Genomic DNA, 19,957 nt, shown 5'->3' with positions numbered 1-19,957 from the left:
ACACCAGAAGCCTCGGGCATTACAGAACCACTTGGTCCTGAAGGAGATCCATAACGTAAACAAGACAGTAACCCCAAATTGCCACTAATCCTTCGCCTCGATTCCTATCGCACATTCGAATAAATAGATGCAATTAAATTGTTTGCTGGGGCGAAGGCTTAGTTAAAATTCCAATTTTAGCCTGGGTTTGAACACATCTAACGTCACAGCTTCAATCTGTTTTGAATTGCAACTGTGTGTCTTGATGAGTCCCAGGACGAAAGCCATGCGTGGCTCATTTAATTCAAGGCTCTGGCTCAACCACCAGCCCGAACGCAGAGGCAAGCTGTGATACGCTGCCGTGGAAGATGACACAACGACATCATCCGGGTCCCGTGGTGTCTGAATTTCCCAAGGAGCTGCAGAAAGAAACATAACCCCCCCCCCCCCGCCCCCCCAGCAACCTGACAGATGCCAGGAAGGAACAGCAAACACATTTCGCCAAACCCAGATACAGAGGCTCGTTAGTAGTCGGAGGCGTCAGTCGTCACTCGGATGCCAACTGAGCTCAGAATTTCCTCAGACAACATCAAACTAGCTGCCTGACTTGGATGTGAAAATCTGGTACGAGGACGGCTGGTCAGGGAATGGTAACTGGCAATGGTGCGGTGAGGAGCGTAATGTCTGAGCATTTAGGGGAGATCCTTTACTTCATTCAAGGCTGGAGTGTGGCGGAGCCACTGAATGACTCCGGGCAACTGTATATAATTCCCTTTAACGATGTTCTAACACCAGCCTAAGCCTGTACCATGGTGTTAGACATTACTTTGTTTTGTATATAGTGTTTTGTATGCACGGGGCGTGGCCCCTTTAAGAGCACGAGAAAACGCGGGTAAACGCGATGACATCACGTCGCAAACCACGTGACTGCCCAAGCAGTCCTCGTGGAATCTCCATCTTGTTAAGACCTGTTTTCGTGGTTCTCCTGTATCGATCTCAACAAACTATTTGAACTCGTTTAGTCTTACATTAAAGATCTGTTTGATTGATCTCCTGAGTCGACCTCAGTTATTGGTTAGGAATTCGTCAATTCCTACAGGAGCAGGCATTGGAGCTCGGGTTACCCGCTCTGATTGGACATACTCCTGGAGGATTCATCACATGACCTCCCGCCTCCAACCGCCCCGCCCCCGTAACAGAGCCTTTCCTAAGGAGGCTGAAGGGATGTAACCTGTCACCCCTGATCCTCTCTAACTTTTACCGCTGCACAATAGAGAGCATCCTGACGAACTGTATCACAGTATGGTATGGCAGCTGTAGCTACTATGACCGGAAAGCCCTGCAGCGGGTAGTCAAAACTGCCCAACGCATTACCGGCACCTGGCTACCGACCATAGAGCACATATACCAGAAACGCTGTTTACGGAGGTCACGGTCGATCATCAAAGACCCTACCCACCCCAGCCACAGTCTGTTCGCCCTCCTGCCATCTGGGAGACGCTACAGATGCATTCGCACCCGTACGACCAGATTTAGGAACAGCTTCTTTCCCAGGGCTGTCATCCTACTGAACTCCACAAATAAACTCTAAAGCCTGCACATCTGCCAATGCACTTTATTATGGTTATGTTTATGTTAATGTATTACAAGCCAAATGAATGTTGAATGTTTAAATGTCTTAATCTAAATGTACACTCTCGGGAGCCACAAGCCTACATTTCGTTGTACTGCACTTGTGCACTAACAATGACAATAAAGTTGATTATGATTTTCCCCCCATCTCCAATATCCCTATAACTACATCAACGGTAGCATTGTGGTTAGCTCACTGGCCTAATAATCCAGAGACGTGAGTTCAAAGCCCACCACGGCAGCTGGGGAATTTAAATTCAGTTATATTAAATAAATCTGGAATCCAAAAACTAGTGTAGTATCAGTAATGATGACCGTGTAACTATCGGGCTGTTGTAAAAACCCATCTGGTTTGCATAATGTCCTTACCCGGTCTGGCCTATATGTGACTCCAGACCCACAGCAATCTGGTTCACTCTTAACCCCCCTCTAAAATGGCCTAACGAGCCACTCAGTTGTATACAATCTTCACCACACGGACTGCAGCGGTTCAAGAAGGCGGCTCACCACCACCTTCTCAAGGGCAATTAGGGATGGGCAATAAATGCTGGCCTTGCCAGCGACTCCCAGGAACGCATAAAATTACATGGAATTTACAGCATCGAAACAGGCCATTTGGTCCATGCTAGTGTTTGAGCTCCACGCGAGCCTCCTCCCAATGTACTACGTCTCACCCTATCAGCATAGCCTTCTATCTACATGTTCTTATCTAGTTTCCCTTTTTCCCCCAGGTGGCATAGTGGTTAGCACTGTTGCCTCACAGCGCCAGGGACCCGGGTTCGAATCCGGCCTCGGGCGACTATCTGTGTGGAGTTTGCACATTCTCCCCGTGTTTGCGTGGGTTTTCTCCGGGTGCTCCGGTTTCCTCCCACAGTCCAAAGATGTGTAGGTTAGGTTGATTGGCTATGATAAATTGACCCTTAGTGTTAGGGGGATTAAATGCGTGGGGTTACAGGGATAGGGTGGGATATGTGTCGGTGCAGGCTCGATGGGCCGAAATGGCCTCTATCTGCACTGTGGGGTTTCTGTGATTCTGTGATTCTGTGTTGCTTGAAGCAGTATCCTGGTGATCAATCTTCAATTCCTGGCGACTCCATGGCCAATCCTAATTGGAGCAGGCATTCCTGTTCCCGGGACTATTGGGGGTAGCCAATACAAGAAAATCAGGGGGTGAGTAGTTCGCCCCCATCCCCCCGCCCGCCCCCATAGGGGAACCCTGTGGAACGTGATGGTGAGGAAGTGGATGTATTCGAGGATGTCCAGGAGCAAAACAGAGGAGGGGTTTTCCGAGAGATTTCCTAAGTTGCGAGGCAGAGCTCCAAAAAACCCTTGGGCGTATCGTGCCGGTGAGAAACTAAAGCCAACCGGAGGCGCGATTGAGGGGAACTGCTCCACTTCCTACAGACTGCTCAACGTGCAGAACCAGGAGTCCAGCGAAGACTTGATCTCCTGAATCACACTGGCGGGAGCTGAAATCGCGAAGCCGCATTTTTGGCCAATGATTCTAGTGGCAACCTGTCTTGTTTCTGGTCAGTTTCAGTATGTAATTTAGAGACGTCCCCTTAATAAACAGCAACTGACAACGTATCAGTTAGACAACTGGTTTGTCGAGCACCTACGGTGAAGTTGTCTTGTTGGAGATTGACCTGCTGTTGTCTACATGTATCTCCGCCCATTCTTCATGTAGGCCATTCGGCCCCTCGAGCCTGTTCCGCCATTTAATGGCTGATCATCCAAACTCAGTACCCTGTCCCTGCCTTCTCCCCATATCCCTTGATCCCTTTAGCCTTAAGAAATATATCTAACTCCTTCTTAAATATATTTAATGAATTGGCCTCAACTGCCTTCTGTGGTAGAGAATTCCACAGGTTCACCACTCTCTGGGTGAAGAAATTCCTCCTCATCTCTGTCCTAAATGGCTTACCCCTTATCCTTAGGCTTGTGACCCCGGTTTCTGGACTCCCCGACCATCAGGAGCATCCTTTCTGCATCTACTCTGTCTAGTCCTGTTATAATTTTATAAGATTCAATGAGATCCCCTCTCATTCTTATAAACTCTAGCGAATACAAGCCCAATCGACCCAATCTCCCCTCATGTGTCATTCCTGCCATCCCAGGTATCAGCCTGGTGAATCTTCGCTGCACTCCCTCCATGGCAAGAACATCCTTCCTCAGATAAGGCGACCAAAACTGCACACAATACTCAAGGTGTGGTCTCACCAAGGCCCTGTACAACTGCAGCAAGACATCCTTGCTCCTGTACTCGAATCCTCTCGCTATGAAGGCCAACATAACATTTGCCTTCTTAACCGCCTGCTGCACCTGCATGCTTATCTTCAGTGACTGGTGCACAAGGACACCCAGGTCTCGTTGCACTTCCCCTTTTCCCAATCTATTGCCGTTCAGTAATAATCTGCCTTCCTGTTTTTGCCACCAAAGTGGATAACCTCGCATTTATCCACATTATACTGCATCTGCAATGCACCTGCCCAATCACCCAACCTGTCCAAATCATACTGGAGTTTCTCTGCATCCTCCTCACAGCACACACACCCACCCATCTTTGGGTCGTCTGCAAACTTGGATATATTACATCTAGTTCCCTTGTCTAGATCATTAATATATATTGTGAATAACTGGGGTCCTAGCACCGATCCCTGCGGTACCCCACTAGTCACTGCCTGCCACTCGGAAAAAGGCCCGTTTATTCCAACTCTTTGCTTCCTGTCTGCCAACCAGTTCTCCATCCAAGTCAGTACCTTACCCTCAATCCCATGTGCTTTAACTTTGCACGCTAATCTCTTATGCGGGACCTTATCGAAAGCCTTCTGAAGGTCCAAATACACCACATCCACTGGTTCTCCCTTATCTATTCTACCAGTTACATCCTCAAAAAATTCCAGTAGATTAGTCAAGCACGATTTACCTTTTGTAAATCCATGTTGACTTTGTCCAATCCTGTCACTGTTTTCCAAGTGCTCTGCTATTACATCTTTTATAATGGACTCTAGCATTTTCCCCACTACCGATGTCAGGCTTACCGGTCTATAATTCCCCGTTTTCTCTCTACCACCTTTTTTGAATAGTGGGGTTACATTAGCTATCCTCCAATCCATGGGAACTGTTCCAGAGTCCATAGAATTTTGGAAGATGACCAGCAATGCATCTACTATTTCTAGGGCCACTTCCTTAAGTACCCTAGGATGTAGATTATCAGGCCCTAGGGATTTATCGGCCTTCAATCCCGTCAATTTCCATAACACCATTTCCCTACAAATACTGATTTCATTCAGTTCCTCCCTCTCACTAGACCCTATGTTCCCCGACATCTCTGGGAGGTTATTTGTGTCCTCCTTTGTGAAGACAGAACCAAAGTATGTATTTAATTGGCCTGCCATTTCTTTGTTCCCCATTATAAATTCCCCTGATTCTGACTGCAAGGAACCTACGCTTGACTTCACCAATCTTTTTCTCTTCACATATCTATAGAAGCTTTTACAGTCAGTTTTTATGTTCCCTGCAAGGTTACTCTCATACTCTATTTTCCCCTCTTGATTAATCCCTTTTTCCTCCTTTGCTGAATCCTAAACTGCTCCCAATCCTCAGGTTTGCTGCTTTTTCTGGCCAATTTATATGTCCTCTCCTTGGATCTTATGCTATCACTAATTTCCCTTGTTAGCCACGGTTGAGTCACCTTTTTTGTTTTATTTTTATGCCAATCAGGGATGAACAAATTCTGTAGTTCATCCATGCGATCTTTAAATGTTTGCCATTGCCTATCCACCGTCAACCCTTTAAGTAATGTTCCCCAATCCATCCTAGCCAACTCACGCCTCATACCATCATAGTTTCCTTTATTTAAATTCAGGACCCTAGTCTCCAAGTCAAATACTTCACTCTCCATCTTAATGAAGAATTCTATCATATTATGATCGCTCCGCCCCAAGGGGCCTCGCACAACAAAATTGCTAATTAATCCTTTCTCATTACATAATACCCAGTCTAAGATGGCCTGATCTCCAGATGGTTCCTCGACATATTGGTCCAGGAAACCATCTCGTATACACTCCAGGAATTCCTCCTCCACAGTATTGTTACTAATTTGGTTAGCCTAATCTATATGTAGATTAAAGTCACACCAGCAGTGTCAGTTTGCTTCAGTGGGTAGCACTCTCATCTGAGTCAGAAGGTTGTGGGTTCAAGTTCCCACTCCATGAGACTTGAGCACATAATCCAGGCTGACGTTCCCAGTGCTAGCACTGAGGGAGTGCTGCACTGTCGGAGGTGCCGTCTTTCGGATCAGATGTTAAACCGAGGCCCTGTCTGCTACTCAGGTGGATGTAATTATCCCTCAATCCAACATCACTGAAACAGATTATCTGGTCATTATCACATTGATGTTTGTTGGATCTTGCTATGTGCAAATTTGCTATGGATGGAGAAAGTGTGGATCATTCAAGGCCAAGGCCAATTTCACCACTCATGAAATCAGCAGTGGCTCAGTGGGTAGCACTCTTGCCTCTGAGTCAGAAGGTTTTTCACAGAATTCACAGAATCCCCACAGTGCAGATAGAGGCCATTTCGGCCCATCGAGCCTGCACCGACACATATCCCACCCTATCCCCGTAACCCCACGTATTTAATCCCCTAACACTAAGGGTCAATTTATCATAGCCAAATCAACCTAACCCGCACATCTTTGGACTGTGGGAGGAAACCGGAGCACCCGGAGGAAACACACGCAGACACAGGGAGAATGTGCAAACTGCACACAGACAGTCGCCCGAAGTTGGATTTGAACCCGGGTCCCTGGCGCTGTGAGGCAACAGTGCTAACCACTATGCCCACTTCAGTACTACACTGAGTATTTTGTCCCACTTCAGTACTACACAGTACTACACTGAGTATTTTGTACTCCAGAACAGCAGTGATGTCTTTCAGATAGAGATACTAAACCTAAAGGAGATTGACGGGTGTGGAATGCCTAATACTTTAAGTGTCAGCCATGGCTCAGTTGGTCAGATCCTTGTCTTTGACTTAGAAGGTTGTGGGTTCAAGTCCCACTCCAGAGACTTGAGCACAAAAATATAGGCTGACTTTCCAGTTCAGTACTGAGGGAGTGCTGCACTGTCGGAGGTGCCGTCTTTCGGATGAGATGTTAAACCGAGGCCCCGTCTGCCCTCAGGTGATCTTAAAAGATCCCATGGCACTAGATCGAAGAAGAGCAGGGGAGTTCTCCCCGGTGTCCTGGGCCAATATTTATCCCTAAATCAACATCACTAAAACAGATTATCTGGTCGTTATCTCATTGCTGTTTGTGGGAGCTTGCTGTGCGCAAATTGGCTGCTGCGTTTCCTACATTTTTCTAATGGATGGCTGACTTCTGGAACCACTCAGTGAGGGTTGGGAGTTCACACCTCCAGGGCTGCAAGGCTGGATAAGGAAAGAGAAAGGGGGGAGGGAACTTAGAAATTAGAAAAATTGTGAAAAAAAAGCTAGTAGAAGAGAAAAGTAAGAATGCATTTCTAGAACACCGTTCACGACCTCAGGACGTCCCAAGAGATTGAGTAAACTAGGCCTGTATTCTCTTGAATTCAGAAGAATGAGAGGGGATCTCATTGAAGCATACAAAATTATTACAGGGCTTGATAGGATGGATGCTGGGAGAATGTTTCCCTTGGCTGGGGAGTCTAGAACCAGGGGCCACAGCCTCAGGATAAAGGGTAGGCCATTCAGGACTGAGATGAGAAGAAATTTCTTCACACAGAGGGTGGTGAATCTTTGGAATTCTCTACCCCAGGGGGCTGTGGAGGCTCAGTCATTGGGTATATTCAAAGCAGAAGTCGGTAGATTTCTGACTAGTAAGGGCATCAAGGGATATGGCGATAGGGCCGGTGAATGGAGTTGAGGCAGAAGATCAGCCATGATCTCACTGAATGGCGGAGCAGGCTCGAAGGGCCGAATGGCCGACTCCTGCTCCTATTTCTTATGTTCTTATGTTCAAAGCGCGTTACAGTCAATGAAGTGTAGTCACTGTTGTAATGTAGGAAACGTGGTAACTAATTTGCGCACAGCAAGCTCCCACAAATGGCAGTGTGATAATGACCAGATAATCTGTTTTAGGGATGCAAGTCTTTGATTCTTTCAAATAACTTATTTAAAGCTTCGATTACGTTACAAATCCTTAGTTAACTGTAGCAGGAAGTTGGGTGGTGTGATTGTTAAATGGGAGAAATGAAACAATCCCACCTGGTCAAGGCTGGCGGACCTCATAAACCCACAAAAACCACTTCCACGGTGGGCCCCTTTGTACCAGAAACCTCTTGCCCAGTGGCGCCCAGTAATATCAATGAGTGGACGCACATAAACTGCCCGTGCCTATGGCCCAGTCTCTGGAAATCTCGCCCGAAACCCACCCCCCCCCCACCTAACCCCCCTCCTTAATGACAAAACAACTTGCATTCACGAGGTGCTTTTAACATGGCGAAAACTCCCGAGGGCAAAGATTATAACTGGACACGGAGCCAAGGAAGGAGATAGCTTGATCAGAGAGGTGGGTTTTAAAGAAGCTCATAAAGGAGGAGAGGGATGGGGAGGGGTTTAAGGAGGGAAAAACCCACTCTTTGACCAGGATTTGGGTCAACTTTGGTTCAGCTTTTAATTCCCTCACAACTCCAAAGTGACTTGGGGCTTTTGTTTTACACTCCTGGTGCAGTGCTGAGGGAGTGCTGCACTGTCGGAGGTGCCGTCTTTCAGATGAGACGTTAACCGAGGCCCCGTCTGCTCTCTCAGGTGGACGTAAAAGATCCCACGGCACTATTTCGAAGAAGAGCAGGGGAGTTCTCCCCGGTGTCCTGGGCCAATGTTTATTCCTCAATCAACATTACTAAAAACAGATGATCTGGTCATTGTCACATTGCTGTTTGCGGGAGCTTGCTGTGCGCAAATTGGCTGCCGCGTTTCCTACATTACAACAGTGACTACACTTCACAAAGTACTTCATTGGCTGTAAAGCGCATGGAGATGTCCGGTGGTCGTGAAAGGCGCTATAGAAATGCAATTCTTTCTTGCGACCTTTCACTATGTTAAAGGCGCTGTATAAATACAAGTTGTTGTACACTAATAAACAGTGTCTGCAATGATAACACTGCCTGACTCTGTCTGTCAGAAGTTCAGACAGGCAGTCCTCGAGTATCGGTCGATATTTACAGAGAGTTCCTCGTCCACAAACGTTTTGAACCCGCTGACCAGCCCGTGACTACTAGTATATTATTTTGCCACAGCGGGTGAAGCCTTTCCCACATTAGGCCATCGGGAGTGAGGACTTTGCGACACTTCTGAGCTACGCAATGAAGTGCGGTAGAAATGAACGGCTGAGACAGAGACTGGAAACATAGAAGATAGGAGCAGGAGTAGGCCATTCGGCCCCTCGAGCCTGTTCTGCCATTTAATGAGATCCTGGCTGATCATCCAAACTCAGTACCCTGTCCCTGCCTTCTCCCCATATCCCTTGATCCCTTTAGCCTTAAGAAATATATTTAACTCCTTCTTGAATATATTTAATAAGTTGGCCTCAACTGCCTTCTGTGGTAGAGAATTCCACAGGTTCACCACTCTCTGGGTGAAGAAATTCCTCCTCATCTCTGTCCTAAATGGCTTACCCCTTATCTTTAGACTGTGACCCCTGGTTCTGGACTCCCCCGCCATCGGGAACATCCTTCCAATGACCAAGTGAATCAGACGACCAGCAAAAACAGGCCGGGACAACCGCCATCACTCTATCTCCTGACAGGCTGAGTGTCCCAAAAAACAAAACATCTTCTCAAACTGGCACGGCAAAGGTTCAGCCACCACTCACACAGGTTCACAGCAAACCTGTGCCACCTCAGTGTTGCCCATCCTGCCAGCGTTGAATGCATGTCTCTAATAGGGCACGGCTCCTTGGCGTCTGACCCAACCGCGCCAACACAACCAGAGATTGGCTAACCAGCGTCACTAAAACAGATGATCTGGTCATTGTCACAGTGCTGTTTGTGGGAGCTTGCTGTGCGCATGTTGGCTGCTGTGGCTCCTACATCACAACAGTGACCACACTTCACTGATTACCTGGTCATTATCACACCTTGGCTGCAAAGCGCTTTGGGACGTCCTGAGGTCGTGAAAGGTGCTATAGAAATGCAAGTTCTTTCTTTCGTTTGCACCAGTATCTATTTCCAAATCATGGTGTCTGCCATCCCGCCCGGTAATTAACAAGTATGCCATTCTCAAAGTTAAATGTGATTCAGTTTTGCGGCTGGAGTCTCCTCTTTATCTCCCCCCACCACTCCCAAAACTGAAAAAAGAAAGATTTGCATTTCTATAGCACCTTTCACGACCACCGGACATCTCAAAGCGCTTTACAGCCAATGAAGTACTTTTTGAAGCATAGTCACTGTTGTAATGTGGGAAACGCGGCAGCCAATTTGCACACAGCAAGCTCCCACAAACAGCAATGTGATAATGACCAGATAATCTGTTTTAGTGATGTTGGGTGAGGGATAAATATTGGCCCCAGGACACCGGGGAGAACTCCCCTGCTCTTCTTCGAAATAGTGCCGTGGGATCTTTTACATCCCTGAGAGAGCAGACGGGGCCTCGGTTTAACGTCTCATCCGAAAGACGGCACCTCCGACAGTGCAGCACTCCCTCAGCACTGCACTGGGAGTGTCAGCCTAGCTTTATGTGTTACAAGTCTCTGGAGTGGGACTTGAACCCACAACTTTCTGACTCAGAGGTGAGGGTGCTGCCCACTGAGCCACAGCTGACACTTAAGAGGTTTGCTGAAGATTGTTCAAATGATGTACCAGGGAGTTAAGTGCAGCTATATGTTGCTGCCTTATCTCTCAATATCCTTGCTCCAACTTTCATTCTTCGGTGACGAATGGGCTAACGATTTATCGAATGTGTCTTCAAAATTTATCTTGGGAATGCCCCACATTTAATATTTTGCCCCTGCAGGATTGGCAAACCCAAGCACCATGGGCTTGATGGAGGTCTTAAAAGGTACAATGACCCCCCCAAGGGTTGCTGTGAAGAGGAACAGAAACCTCTGTTAGTGACAAAAACAAAACTTCCATACTCAGCCTGACAGCGAGCAGCCTGTCGCAATCGTTTCGGCAATGGGAGTTTCGAAGGCCAACTGCGTGGTACAGGAAACTCTTTTTTATCCGGCACCAACGGAACCGGCGTGGTGCCAGTTTATCAAAAAGTCTGGATTACGGAGAGGTATAGTTAAAAGGTACGAGAGCTCCGTACACAGCAACAAATCCAGGCTTCCCTGTTGCTTAGCAACATGTGCAGGAACCCCGGCCACAGACCAAGCATCCCTGTTGCTTAGCAACATGTGCAGGAACCCCGATTGCACAGCCACAGATCGAGGAACGGCCACTAAGATGAAGTAAAATTTACCTGAACCTACTCCCGAATTTTGCTGGTTAACAGAGATTTCCGGTTATTTAGGGGCCGGCAAATTGAGAGTTTCCTGTACATATACGGACACTCATTGGAGGGAAACAATATCAGACGCACTGAGATTTGAACGCAAGCACAGACTCCGTGTCCCAATTTACATGGACAGTAACCCTCGCCACACACTAAACCTCCTCAGCGAGCAGTTCCAAGAAGATGTGTTCAAAATTACGAGGGGTTTTTGATCGAGTAATTGAGGAGAGGCTGTTTCCCCCAGGCAGGGGGAGGGTCAGAAACCAGAGGACACAGATTTAAGATAATTGGCAAAAGAACCAGAGGGGAGATGAGGAGAATTTTTTTTTTTTACGCAGCGAGTTGTTGTGATCTGGAATGCGTTGCCTGAAAGGGCGGTGGAAGCAGATTCAATAATAACTTTCAAAAGAGAAATTGGTTAAATATTTGAAAAGGAAAAATTTGCAGGACTACGGGGAAAGAGCAGGGGAGTGGGACTAATTGGATCGCTCTGTCAAAGGGCCAGCACAGGTACCATGGGCCGAATGGCCTCCTTCTGTGCTGCATGAATCTAGAAAGATAAAATTGAAAATTTGTCTTCAACTCTGAATCATGAATGAAGACTCTGGAACATCAGTCTAACATTCCGTCAACAGAATTCAACCCTGACCTTTCACATTCCACAGATTACATTCCCATGGACCCAGTGGCACAAGGTCCAGAATGTTCCATGGAACATTTACGTCCGACGGAACTTTCAAACCTGCTCATAAACAGATATTAATCTAGCTCCTGACGCGACATTATTATGTAGCTTCTGCCCTGCGAGTCACTTTAACCCCTCGTTGTCGCGTTCCACTCTCACACACCAAGTTAAACAGCAAAAGATCGCAGCTGCAGGAGATCAGATAGGAAAACAGCTAGTCCTGGGAACACACAGCGGAGTTCTGAAGCAGGGTCCCATGTCTGAAAGGCTAACTTGTCTGTTCTTTTCACAGGTGCCGACTGACCTGCTGTGTGTTTCCAGCAATGTTCTTGTTTTCAAATTCAAGTTAAGTGCCCTGCTTACAAACTTTGTCCATTCACCTCTTAGTGTGAAGGACCTGGATTATTGCCCCTTCTCGATCTGCGATGCTACAGCGAAAACAAGTTCCGTTCTGCAAGTTCCAGGGTGGAGAGAGCTCAGAGGCCATCAGAGAAGGTTCACTAGGTTGATTCCTGAGATGAAGGGGTTGTCTTATGACGAAAGGTTGAGCAGGTTGGGCCTATACTCATTGGAGTTTAGAAGAATGAGAGGTGATCTTATTGAAACATATAAGATTCGGAGGGGGCTCGACAGGGTAGATGCAGAGAGGATGTTTCCCCTTGTGGGGGAATCTAGAACTAGGGGGCACAGTCTCAGGATAAGGGGTCGGCCATTTAAGACGGAGACGAGGAGGAATTTCTTCTCTCAGAGGGTCGTGAACCTTTGGAATTCTCTTCCTCAGAGAGCTGTGGAGGCTGGGTCATTGAATATATTTAAGGTGGAGATAGACAGATTTTTGAACGATAAGGGAGTCAAGGGTTATGGGGAGCGGGCAGGGAAGTGGAGTTGAGGCCAAGATCAGATCAGCCATGATCTTATTGAATGGCGGAGCAGGCTCGAGGGGCCAAATGGCCTACTCCTGCTCCTGCTTCTCATGTTCTTATCAGTTATTTCTTAGTGTTATTAAAACATTGATCACTCTGTACTGTGTTAACCCCTACGTTCTGTTAGAACCAGGGCGTACACAGCCAGGAATAACAAAGAATAAAATGCAAGTTGAAGGGGTTCCACTGACGGCTCGATTACTAACTGCACTGCCCAGTATACAGCGGAGTTATACAGGACCAGCGACATCCTAGGCTCGGTCCACAGCCTGTGCCGAGTTCGCTCCTCACAGCTGGAGCTGAGGTGAGGGGCTGGGATCATTGGTCGCGCCACCTGAGGCTGCGGAGCGGGAGCGGGCACGGGGTCGAAAGTGTTAGCCGTGGCTCAGTGGGCAGCACTCTCGCTTCTGAGTCAGAAGGTTGTGGGTTCAAGTCCCACTCCATGAGACTTTGAGCACAAAAAGCTAGGCTGACACTCCCAGTGCCAGTACTGAGGGAGTGCTGCACTGTCAGAGGTGCCGTCTTTCAGATGAGATGTTAAACTGAGGCCCCGTCTGCTCTCTCAGGTGGATGCAAAAGATCCCATGGCCACTATTTCAACGAAGAGCAGGGGGAGTTCTCCCTGGTGTCCTGGGCAATATTTATCCCTCAATCAACATTGCTAAAAAACAGATTACCTGGTCATTATCATATTGCTGTTTGTGGGAGCTTGCTGTGCGCAAATTGGTTAATTTCCTACATTACAACAGTGACTGCACTTCAAAAAGTACTTCATTGGCTGTAAAGCGCTTTAGGATGACCTGAGGTCATGAAAAGGGCTCTATAATTGCTCATTAGAGGTTGCCACTTCTCATCATCGTCCAGCCACCTCCGCTGGAAACTGCAGATGTGAGGACACAATCAGGCTCAGCTGCGCTGCCTCCTGTGGTCGAATAGGATGCCGGCACTATCTAAGCCTGCACGTGAAGAATGATCACTTGGGTGAAATGGCAGAGGGCAGCCTGCCCAGTGGAAGTGTACCCCAATCTATTGGTCGCCTTCCCAGGGGAACTGTACCCCAGCCCATTGGGGTCCCAATCAATTGACACCCTTCCCAGTGGAACTGTACCCCAATCAATTGGTCGCCTTCCCAGGGGAACTGTACCCCAATCAATTGACACCCTTGCCAAGGGAACTGTACCCCAATCAATTGACACCCTTCCCAGGGGAACTGTACCCCAATCAACTGACACCCTTCCCAGGGGAACTGTACCCCAATCAATTGACACCCTTCCCAGGGGAACTGTACCCCAATCAACTGACACCCTTCCTAATGGAACTGTATCCCAATCAATTGACACCCTTCCCAGGGGAACTGTACCCCAATCAATTGACACCCTTCCTAATGGAACTGTATCCCAATCAATTGACACCCTTCCCAAGGGAACTGTACCCCAATCAATTGACACCCTTCCCAGGGGAACTGTACCCCAATCAATTGACACCCTTCCCAGGGGAACTGTACCCCAATCAACTGACACCCTTCCCAGGGGAACTGTACCCCAGCCCATTGGCACCCTGCCCAAGTCTCCCTCTCTCTGGAAGTCTCTCCCTAAACCCACCCCCTCCGCCTCTCCTCCTTAAAGCCCACCTGTCTGGTCGTCCATCCTAATCTCTCCTGCTTTAGCCCGGCATGTTTCCAGTTTATACTTCCACAAAAAAAAGGTGCTACATATATTTTTGAGAATAAAATGAGATCTAACCCCCCCTCCCCAAAAATGATAAACCTCACTCACTCACACACACACACATCCTCTCAATCCCAGGGCATCCCAAATCAGAATCTAAATAGAGAGTCCCTCTCCGCCAGGAAGCAGGAACCGCTGATCTTGTGGGGCCACACAACGAACTCTCTCCCTTCCCCCGGGATTGTTACAGAAAATGTGGAATGATCAGAATGATTGAAACTGGTGTGCGGTGCAATTTCCCACGGTAACTGAACAGCGAAATGATAAATACTGAAGCATTTCCTTAAAGGGGTAACACAAACAGTTAACTTTACTCCACATCCAATCTTCGGGCTGTAATGTTTCAGACTGCTCCTGTTTTAAACTCTCCAACTAACTTAAACAAAACAAAAATCTGCAGAGAGAGAGAGAAAAGTTATTGAACTCTCACCTTCTGGGACTCCTGAGGTCTGGGACATGGTCTCAATCCACAAGCAAAACGATGCCAGCCACAATCTTCTCATTTTCTAAAGGATTTCTAAAGCTTCTTTGATTTTTTTTAAAAAGTGTCTCCCTCTCAGCGAATCCCACACATCGGTCCCAGCGCCTCGACACAGAGGGAGCGAGAAAGAACAACAAGTTCGCAAAAAAACTTTTCAAACTTCTTCCAAAACTTTTGTGAGTGACTCGCGGGCAGAGATGTTTCGGTTTAAACGTAAAGTCCACAAACTGAGAAATCAATTTCACTGAAGCGGTGGGGGTGGGGGGGGGGGGGGGGGAAGTTAAAAAAAAGTTGGGTTGAAACTTTTAAAAGTAACAGATCAGCATCTGTAAAAGTCCAACCGGCGCTAGACCAAAGGCAGAAAAACTGACTCAAGCAAATCTGGAAAAATTCCACTTCAGTTTCTTCTCTTTTTGTTTTGATTTATAAGGTGAGTGTCTCCTGGCGCCTGGAGCTTCCCTGTATGGTTTCAGACTGCTTCTTGCTCCCCTCACTCGATCCATTAGCTTTTATTGTCGATTCCAAGGAGGCTAATTCAACCTCCCGCCCCCCTGTGCCGTTCTCATCTCTCTCTCTGGCAACAGGAGAGTCCTCAGTCTTCCACAACAAGAGGAGTCTGCTTTTAACTCCTCTCACACACACCCGCCTTTATTTTTCTTAATTAAAATTGATTGATCTGCTCGTTAAAAGTCTTATTGAATATATTTTATTTTATAGTGTGTTGGAGTCGTGGGTTCGAGTCCCACTCCAGAGATTTCACACACAGAATCACAGAAACCCCACAGTGCAGATAGAGGCCATTTCGGCCCATCGAGCCTGCACCGACACATATCCCACCCGATCCCCGTAACCCCTACACCAACACATATCCCACCCTATCCCCATAACCCCACATATTTAATCCCCCTAACACTAAGGGTCAATTTTTTTAATCATAGCCAATCAACCTAACCCACACATCTTTGGACTGTGGGAGGAAACCGGAGCACCCGGAGGAAACCCACGCAAACACGGGGAGAATGTGCAAACTCCACACAGACAGTCACCCGAGGCCGGATTCGAACCCGGGTCCCTGGCGCTGTGAGGCAACAGTGCTAACCACTATGCCACCGTGCTGCACGAAAGCTAGGCTGACACTCCCAGTGCGGTGCTGAGGGAGTGCGGCACTGTCGGAGGTGCCGTCTTTCGGATGAGACGTTAAACCGAGGCTCTGTCTGCTCTCTCAGGTGGATGTAAAAGATCGCACGGCACTATTTCGAAGAACAGGGGGAGTTCTCCCCGGTGTCCTGGGCCAATATTTATCCCTCAACCAACATCACTAAAAAACAGATTATCAGGTCATTCTCGCATTGCTGTTTATGGGAGCTTGCTGTGCGTAAATTGGCTGTGGCGTTTCTGAAATTACAACCGTGACTACACTTCAAAAGTATTTCATTGGCTGTAAAGCTCTTTGGGATGTCCTGAGGTTGTGAAAGGCGCTACATAAAGGCAAGTTCTTTCTTTCATAGTCTCATTTACCCGTGGTCTGCAACAGCCCAATACAGACCCCCAAGTGTACGAGCCCAGATCAACCCTTTCAGTCGATGGTGCTTCCATCCAGTCTCGGATATTGAAACTCTTGCCAAGTTGCCTGTAAAAAGTGTTCAGTGCCGGGGATCACAACATAGGACAGGCATGGATGGCGATGTCTGCTCACTGTTATAGAAACCGGTAGGAGACAGACCCACGGAAATCATCTGAGCCGAGAGCCCATTCCTCACGTAAAGAAAGACTTGCATTTCTATAGCGCCTTTCACAACCTCAGGACACCCCAAAACGCTTCACCATCAATGAAGTACTTTTGAAGCGTAGTCACTGTTGTAATGTAATGTAAATAAGTCTGATCAGTGAGTGAGAAGCTATGTGACTGTAGAGGGCTTCGCCCAGTCCTGTCCTTACCACAGGAATCATTAAGAAAGAAAGAATTTGCCTTATATATAATATAAAAACATAAGCTGCTGGAAACACTCAGCGGGTCAGGCAGCATCTGTGGAGAGAGAAACAGAGTTAACGTTTCAGGTCGATGACCCTTCGTCAGAACTGGAAAAAGTTAGAGATGTAACAGGTTTTAAGCAAGTGTCGGGGCAGGGAAAGGGGGGAGGGGAGGAAAGAACAAAAGGGAAGGTCTGTGATAGGGTGGAAGGTGGGAGAGATTAAATGACAAAAGGGACGATGGTGCGAGGCAAAAGGAGATGGTAATGGGACAAGTAAAGAAACAAAAGATGGGTCTAGAAGAGGCATAAATGGAAATCGCAGAATCATCAACAGCTGCTGTCTGGAAAAAATGTGGGCCGAGGTTATGATCTGAAATTGTTGAATTCTATGTTGAGTCCGGAAGGCTGTAAAGTGCCTAATCGAAAGATGAGGTGCTGTTCCTTGAACTTACATTGAGCTTCATTGGAACAGTGTAAGAGGCCGAGGACAGAGAGATCAGAGTGGGAGTGAAGCGGTGAATTAAAGTGACAGGCGACCGGAAGCTCGGGGTCACCCTTACGGACTGAACGGAGGTGTTCCGCAAAGCGGTCACCCAATCTGCATTTGGTCTCCCCAATGTAGAGGAGACCGCATCGTGAGCAGCGAATACAGTATACTAAATTGCAAGAAGTACAAGTAAATCGCTGTTTCACCTGGAAGGAGTGCTTGGGGCCCTGGACAGTGGAAAGGGAGGAGGTAAAAGGGCAGGTGTTGCATCTCCTGCGCTTGCACAGGAAGGTGCCGTGGGAAGGGGAGGGGGTGTTGGGGGTGATTGAAGAGTGGACCAGGGTAATGCGGAGGGAGCGGTCCCTTCGGAATGCTGAAAGGGGAGGGGAGAGGAAGATGAGTTTGGTGGGCTGGAGCTGCATTTATATAGCCACTTTTCATGACCTCAGGATGTCCCAAAGCACATTACAAGTAACTAGATACTTTGGAAGGTAATGTAGGGACAATTAGAAAGCAATTAGGAGCAGAAACCACTGGCTCAATTTATCCTCTCTTAGCCCTAGAGCTAAGGCCGACTGTTGTCTCCTCTTGCAGCCGTGATTGAGGTTAGGTGAGTCAGGACAGGCCAGGGATTGAGGCTGGGCTCGGTATGGCTCAGTACCTCGCCGGGCTCGGTATGGCTCAGTATCTCGCCGGGCTCATAGAAACATAGATAGGAGCAGGAGTAGGCCATTCGGCCCCTCGAGCCTGCTCTGCCATTCAATGAGATCATGGCTGATCATCCAAACTCAGTACCCTGTCCCTGCCTTCTCCCCATATCCCTTGATCCCTTTAGCCTTAAGAAATATATCTAACTCCTTCTTGAATATATTTAACGAGCTGGAGTGCCCGGCGGTGCCGAGGGTTTTTTGAGGGCATGTTGTTATGAAAAAAGTAGAAATAATTTTTATATATATAAAAGAGTTTGTCTGTCTGTCTGTGTGGGAAGGAGAGAGAGAGAGACTGGGGGGGGGAAGAGAGAGAGAGAGACTGGGGGGGGAAGAGAGAGAGAGAGACTGGGGGGAGAAGAGAGAGACGGGGGAAGAGAGAGACGGGGGGAAGAGAGAGACGGGGGAAGAGAGAGAGAGAGAGGGAGACTGGGGGGAGAAGAGAGAGACGGGGGGGAAGAGAGAGAGAGAGAGACTGCTGGATTTAGTTCGGGATTAGCCTGGAGAGAGAGGGGGGGAAGGAGCGCCTCAGGTCTGGCCCGATGGACCCCTGCGAAAGAAAAAAGGAAGGAAGAAGGCGAGCTCTCCCTCCCTCTCCCACCCCCTCACTCTTTCCCTCCCTCACCCTCTGTCTCCCTCCGCCTGTCTCTCCCTGCTTTACTCTCTCTCCCTCCCTCCCCTCTCCTCTCCCTCCGGCCCCCTCACCTCTCCCTCCCTCCCCCTCTCCTCTCCCTCCCTCCCTCCCCCTCTCCTCACCCTCCCTCTCTCCCCCTCTCCTCACCCTCCCTCCCTCTCTCTTCTCCCCCCTCTCCTCCCCCTCCCTCCCCCCTCTCCTCTCCCTCCCTCCCCCTCTCCTCTCCCTTGCTCCCCCTCTCTCCCTGCTCTCTCTCCCTCCCCCTGTCCCTGCTTTACTCTCTCTCCCTCCCTCTCCCCCTCCCCCTCTCCTCTCCTCTCCCTCCCTCCTCTCCCTCCCTCCCCCCTCCCTCCCCCTCTCCTCTCCCTCCTCTCCTGTCCCTCCCCCTCCCCTCCCTCCCTCCTCTCCCTCCTCCTCTCCCTCCTCCCCTTCCCACTCTCCTCTCCCTCCTCCCCCCTCGCCTCTCCCTCCCCCCTCCTCTCCCCTCCCTCCTCCCCCCTCTCCTCTCCCTCCCCCTCTCCTCTCCCTCCCCCATTCTCTCCCCCCCTCCTCTCCCTCCCCCCTCTCCCTCCCCCCTCTCCTCTCCCTCCCCCTCTGCTCTCCCTCCCCCCTCTCCTCTCCCTCCCCCCCTCCTCTCCCTCCCCTGTCACTCCTCTCCCTCCCCCGTGTCTCCCTGATTTCCTCTCTCTCCCTCCCTCCCCCTCTCTCTCTCCCTCCCTCCCCCTCTCTCTCTCCCTTTCCTCAGGGCCCGGACGCGGTGACCCGAAGCCCCCGTGTGCGGATCAGCACCTCAGGGCCAGCCTGTGCGCGGCCTAGCGCATGAGGCCCAGCCCGACTCACCTTAGCTCAGGTCCCGCTCCGGGCCGCCGCCGATGTTCACACGCTCGCTGTCTCCCGCCCCGCCAGCCTTTACCAAGATGGCGGCAATGGCTACGCTCGGCCCCACCGTGGAAGCCTTTACCAAGATGGCGGCGACCGCGGGCCGCTGGTTTGGAATCGGGACGGACGGTGCCTAGCTCGGGCGTGGCTGGTGAGGAGAGGCCGAGGCTTCGAGGCCTGAGACCTGCAGGCAGCTCATCCACCGCCGAGGGGGGGAAAGCCCGAGTCCCCTTTGCAAATTGATTTTTTTTTCTTTTAAAACCAACTTTTTTTTTGCTGGAAATCTATATTTCATATCATTTAATCCCCATTACCACACACACAAAGTGGGAAAAATAAATCAATAGTTAGGAATCAAAATGGCCACCAC

At 48.9% G+C, this 19,957-nt stretch overlaps 1 protein-coding gene across 1 annotated transcript in view; it reads right to left on the bottom strand.

Annotated features, from left to right (window-relative positions):
- The window catches only part of LOC147096855 (tyrosine-protein kinase receptor UFO-like), an 80,376-nt gene extending 64,898 nt beyond the window's left edge, over nt 1-15,478 (bottom strand). Inside the window, exon 1 of the mRNA XM_085973134.1 lies at nt 14,857-15,478. Within this exon, the coding sequence (XP_085829260.1) occupies nt 14,857-14,929 (73 nt within the window). The 5' untranslated portion in view covers nt 14,930-15,478. The remainder of the gene's footprint in view (nt 1-14,856) is intronic.
- Nucleotides 15,479-19,957: the final 4,479 nt, after the last annotated feature.

The sequence above is a fragment of the Somniosus microcephalus genome, chromosome 34 (assembly GCF_052327205.1).
Source record: "Somniosus microcephalus isolate GS21.2 chromosome 34, FLI_Smic_1.0, whole genome shotgun sequence".
Classification (NCBI taxonomy): Eukaryota; Metazoa; Chordata; class Chondrichthyes; order Squaliformes; family Somniosidae; genus Somniosus; species Somniosus microcephalus.
This window is presented reverse-complemented; position numbering and strand designations above follow the sequence as displayed.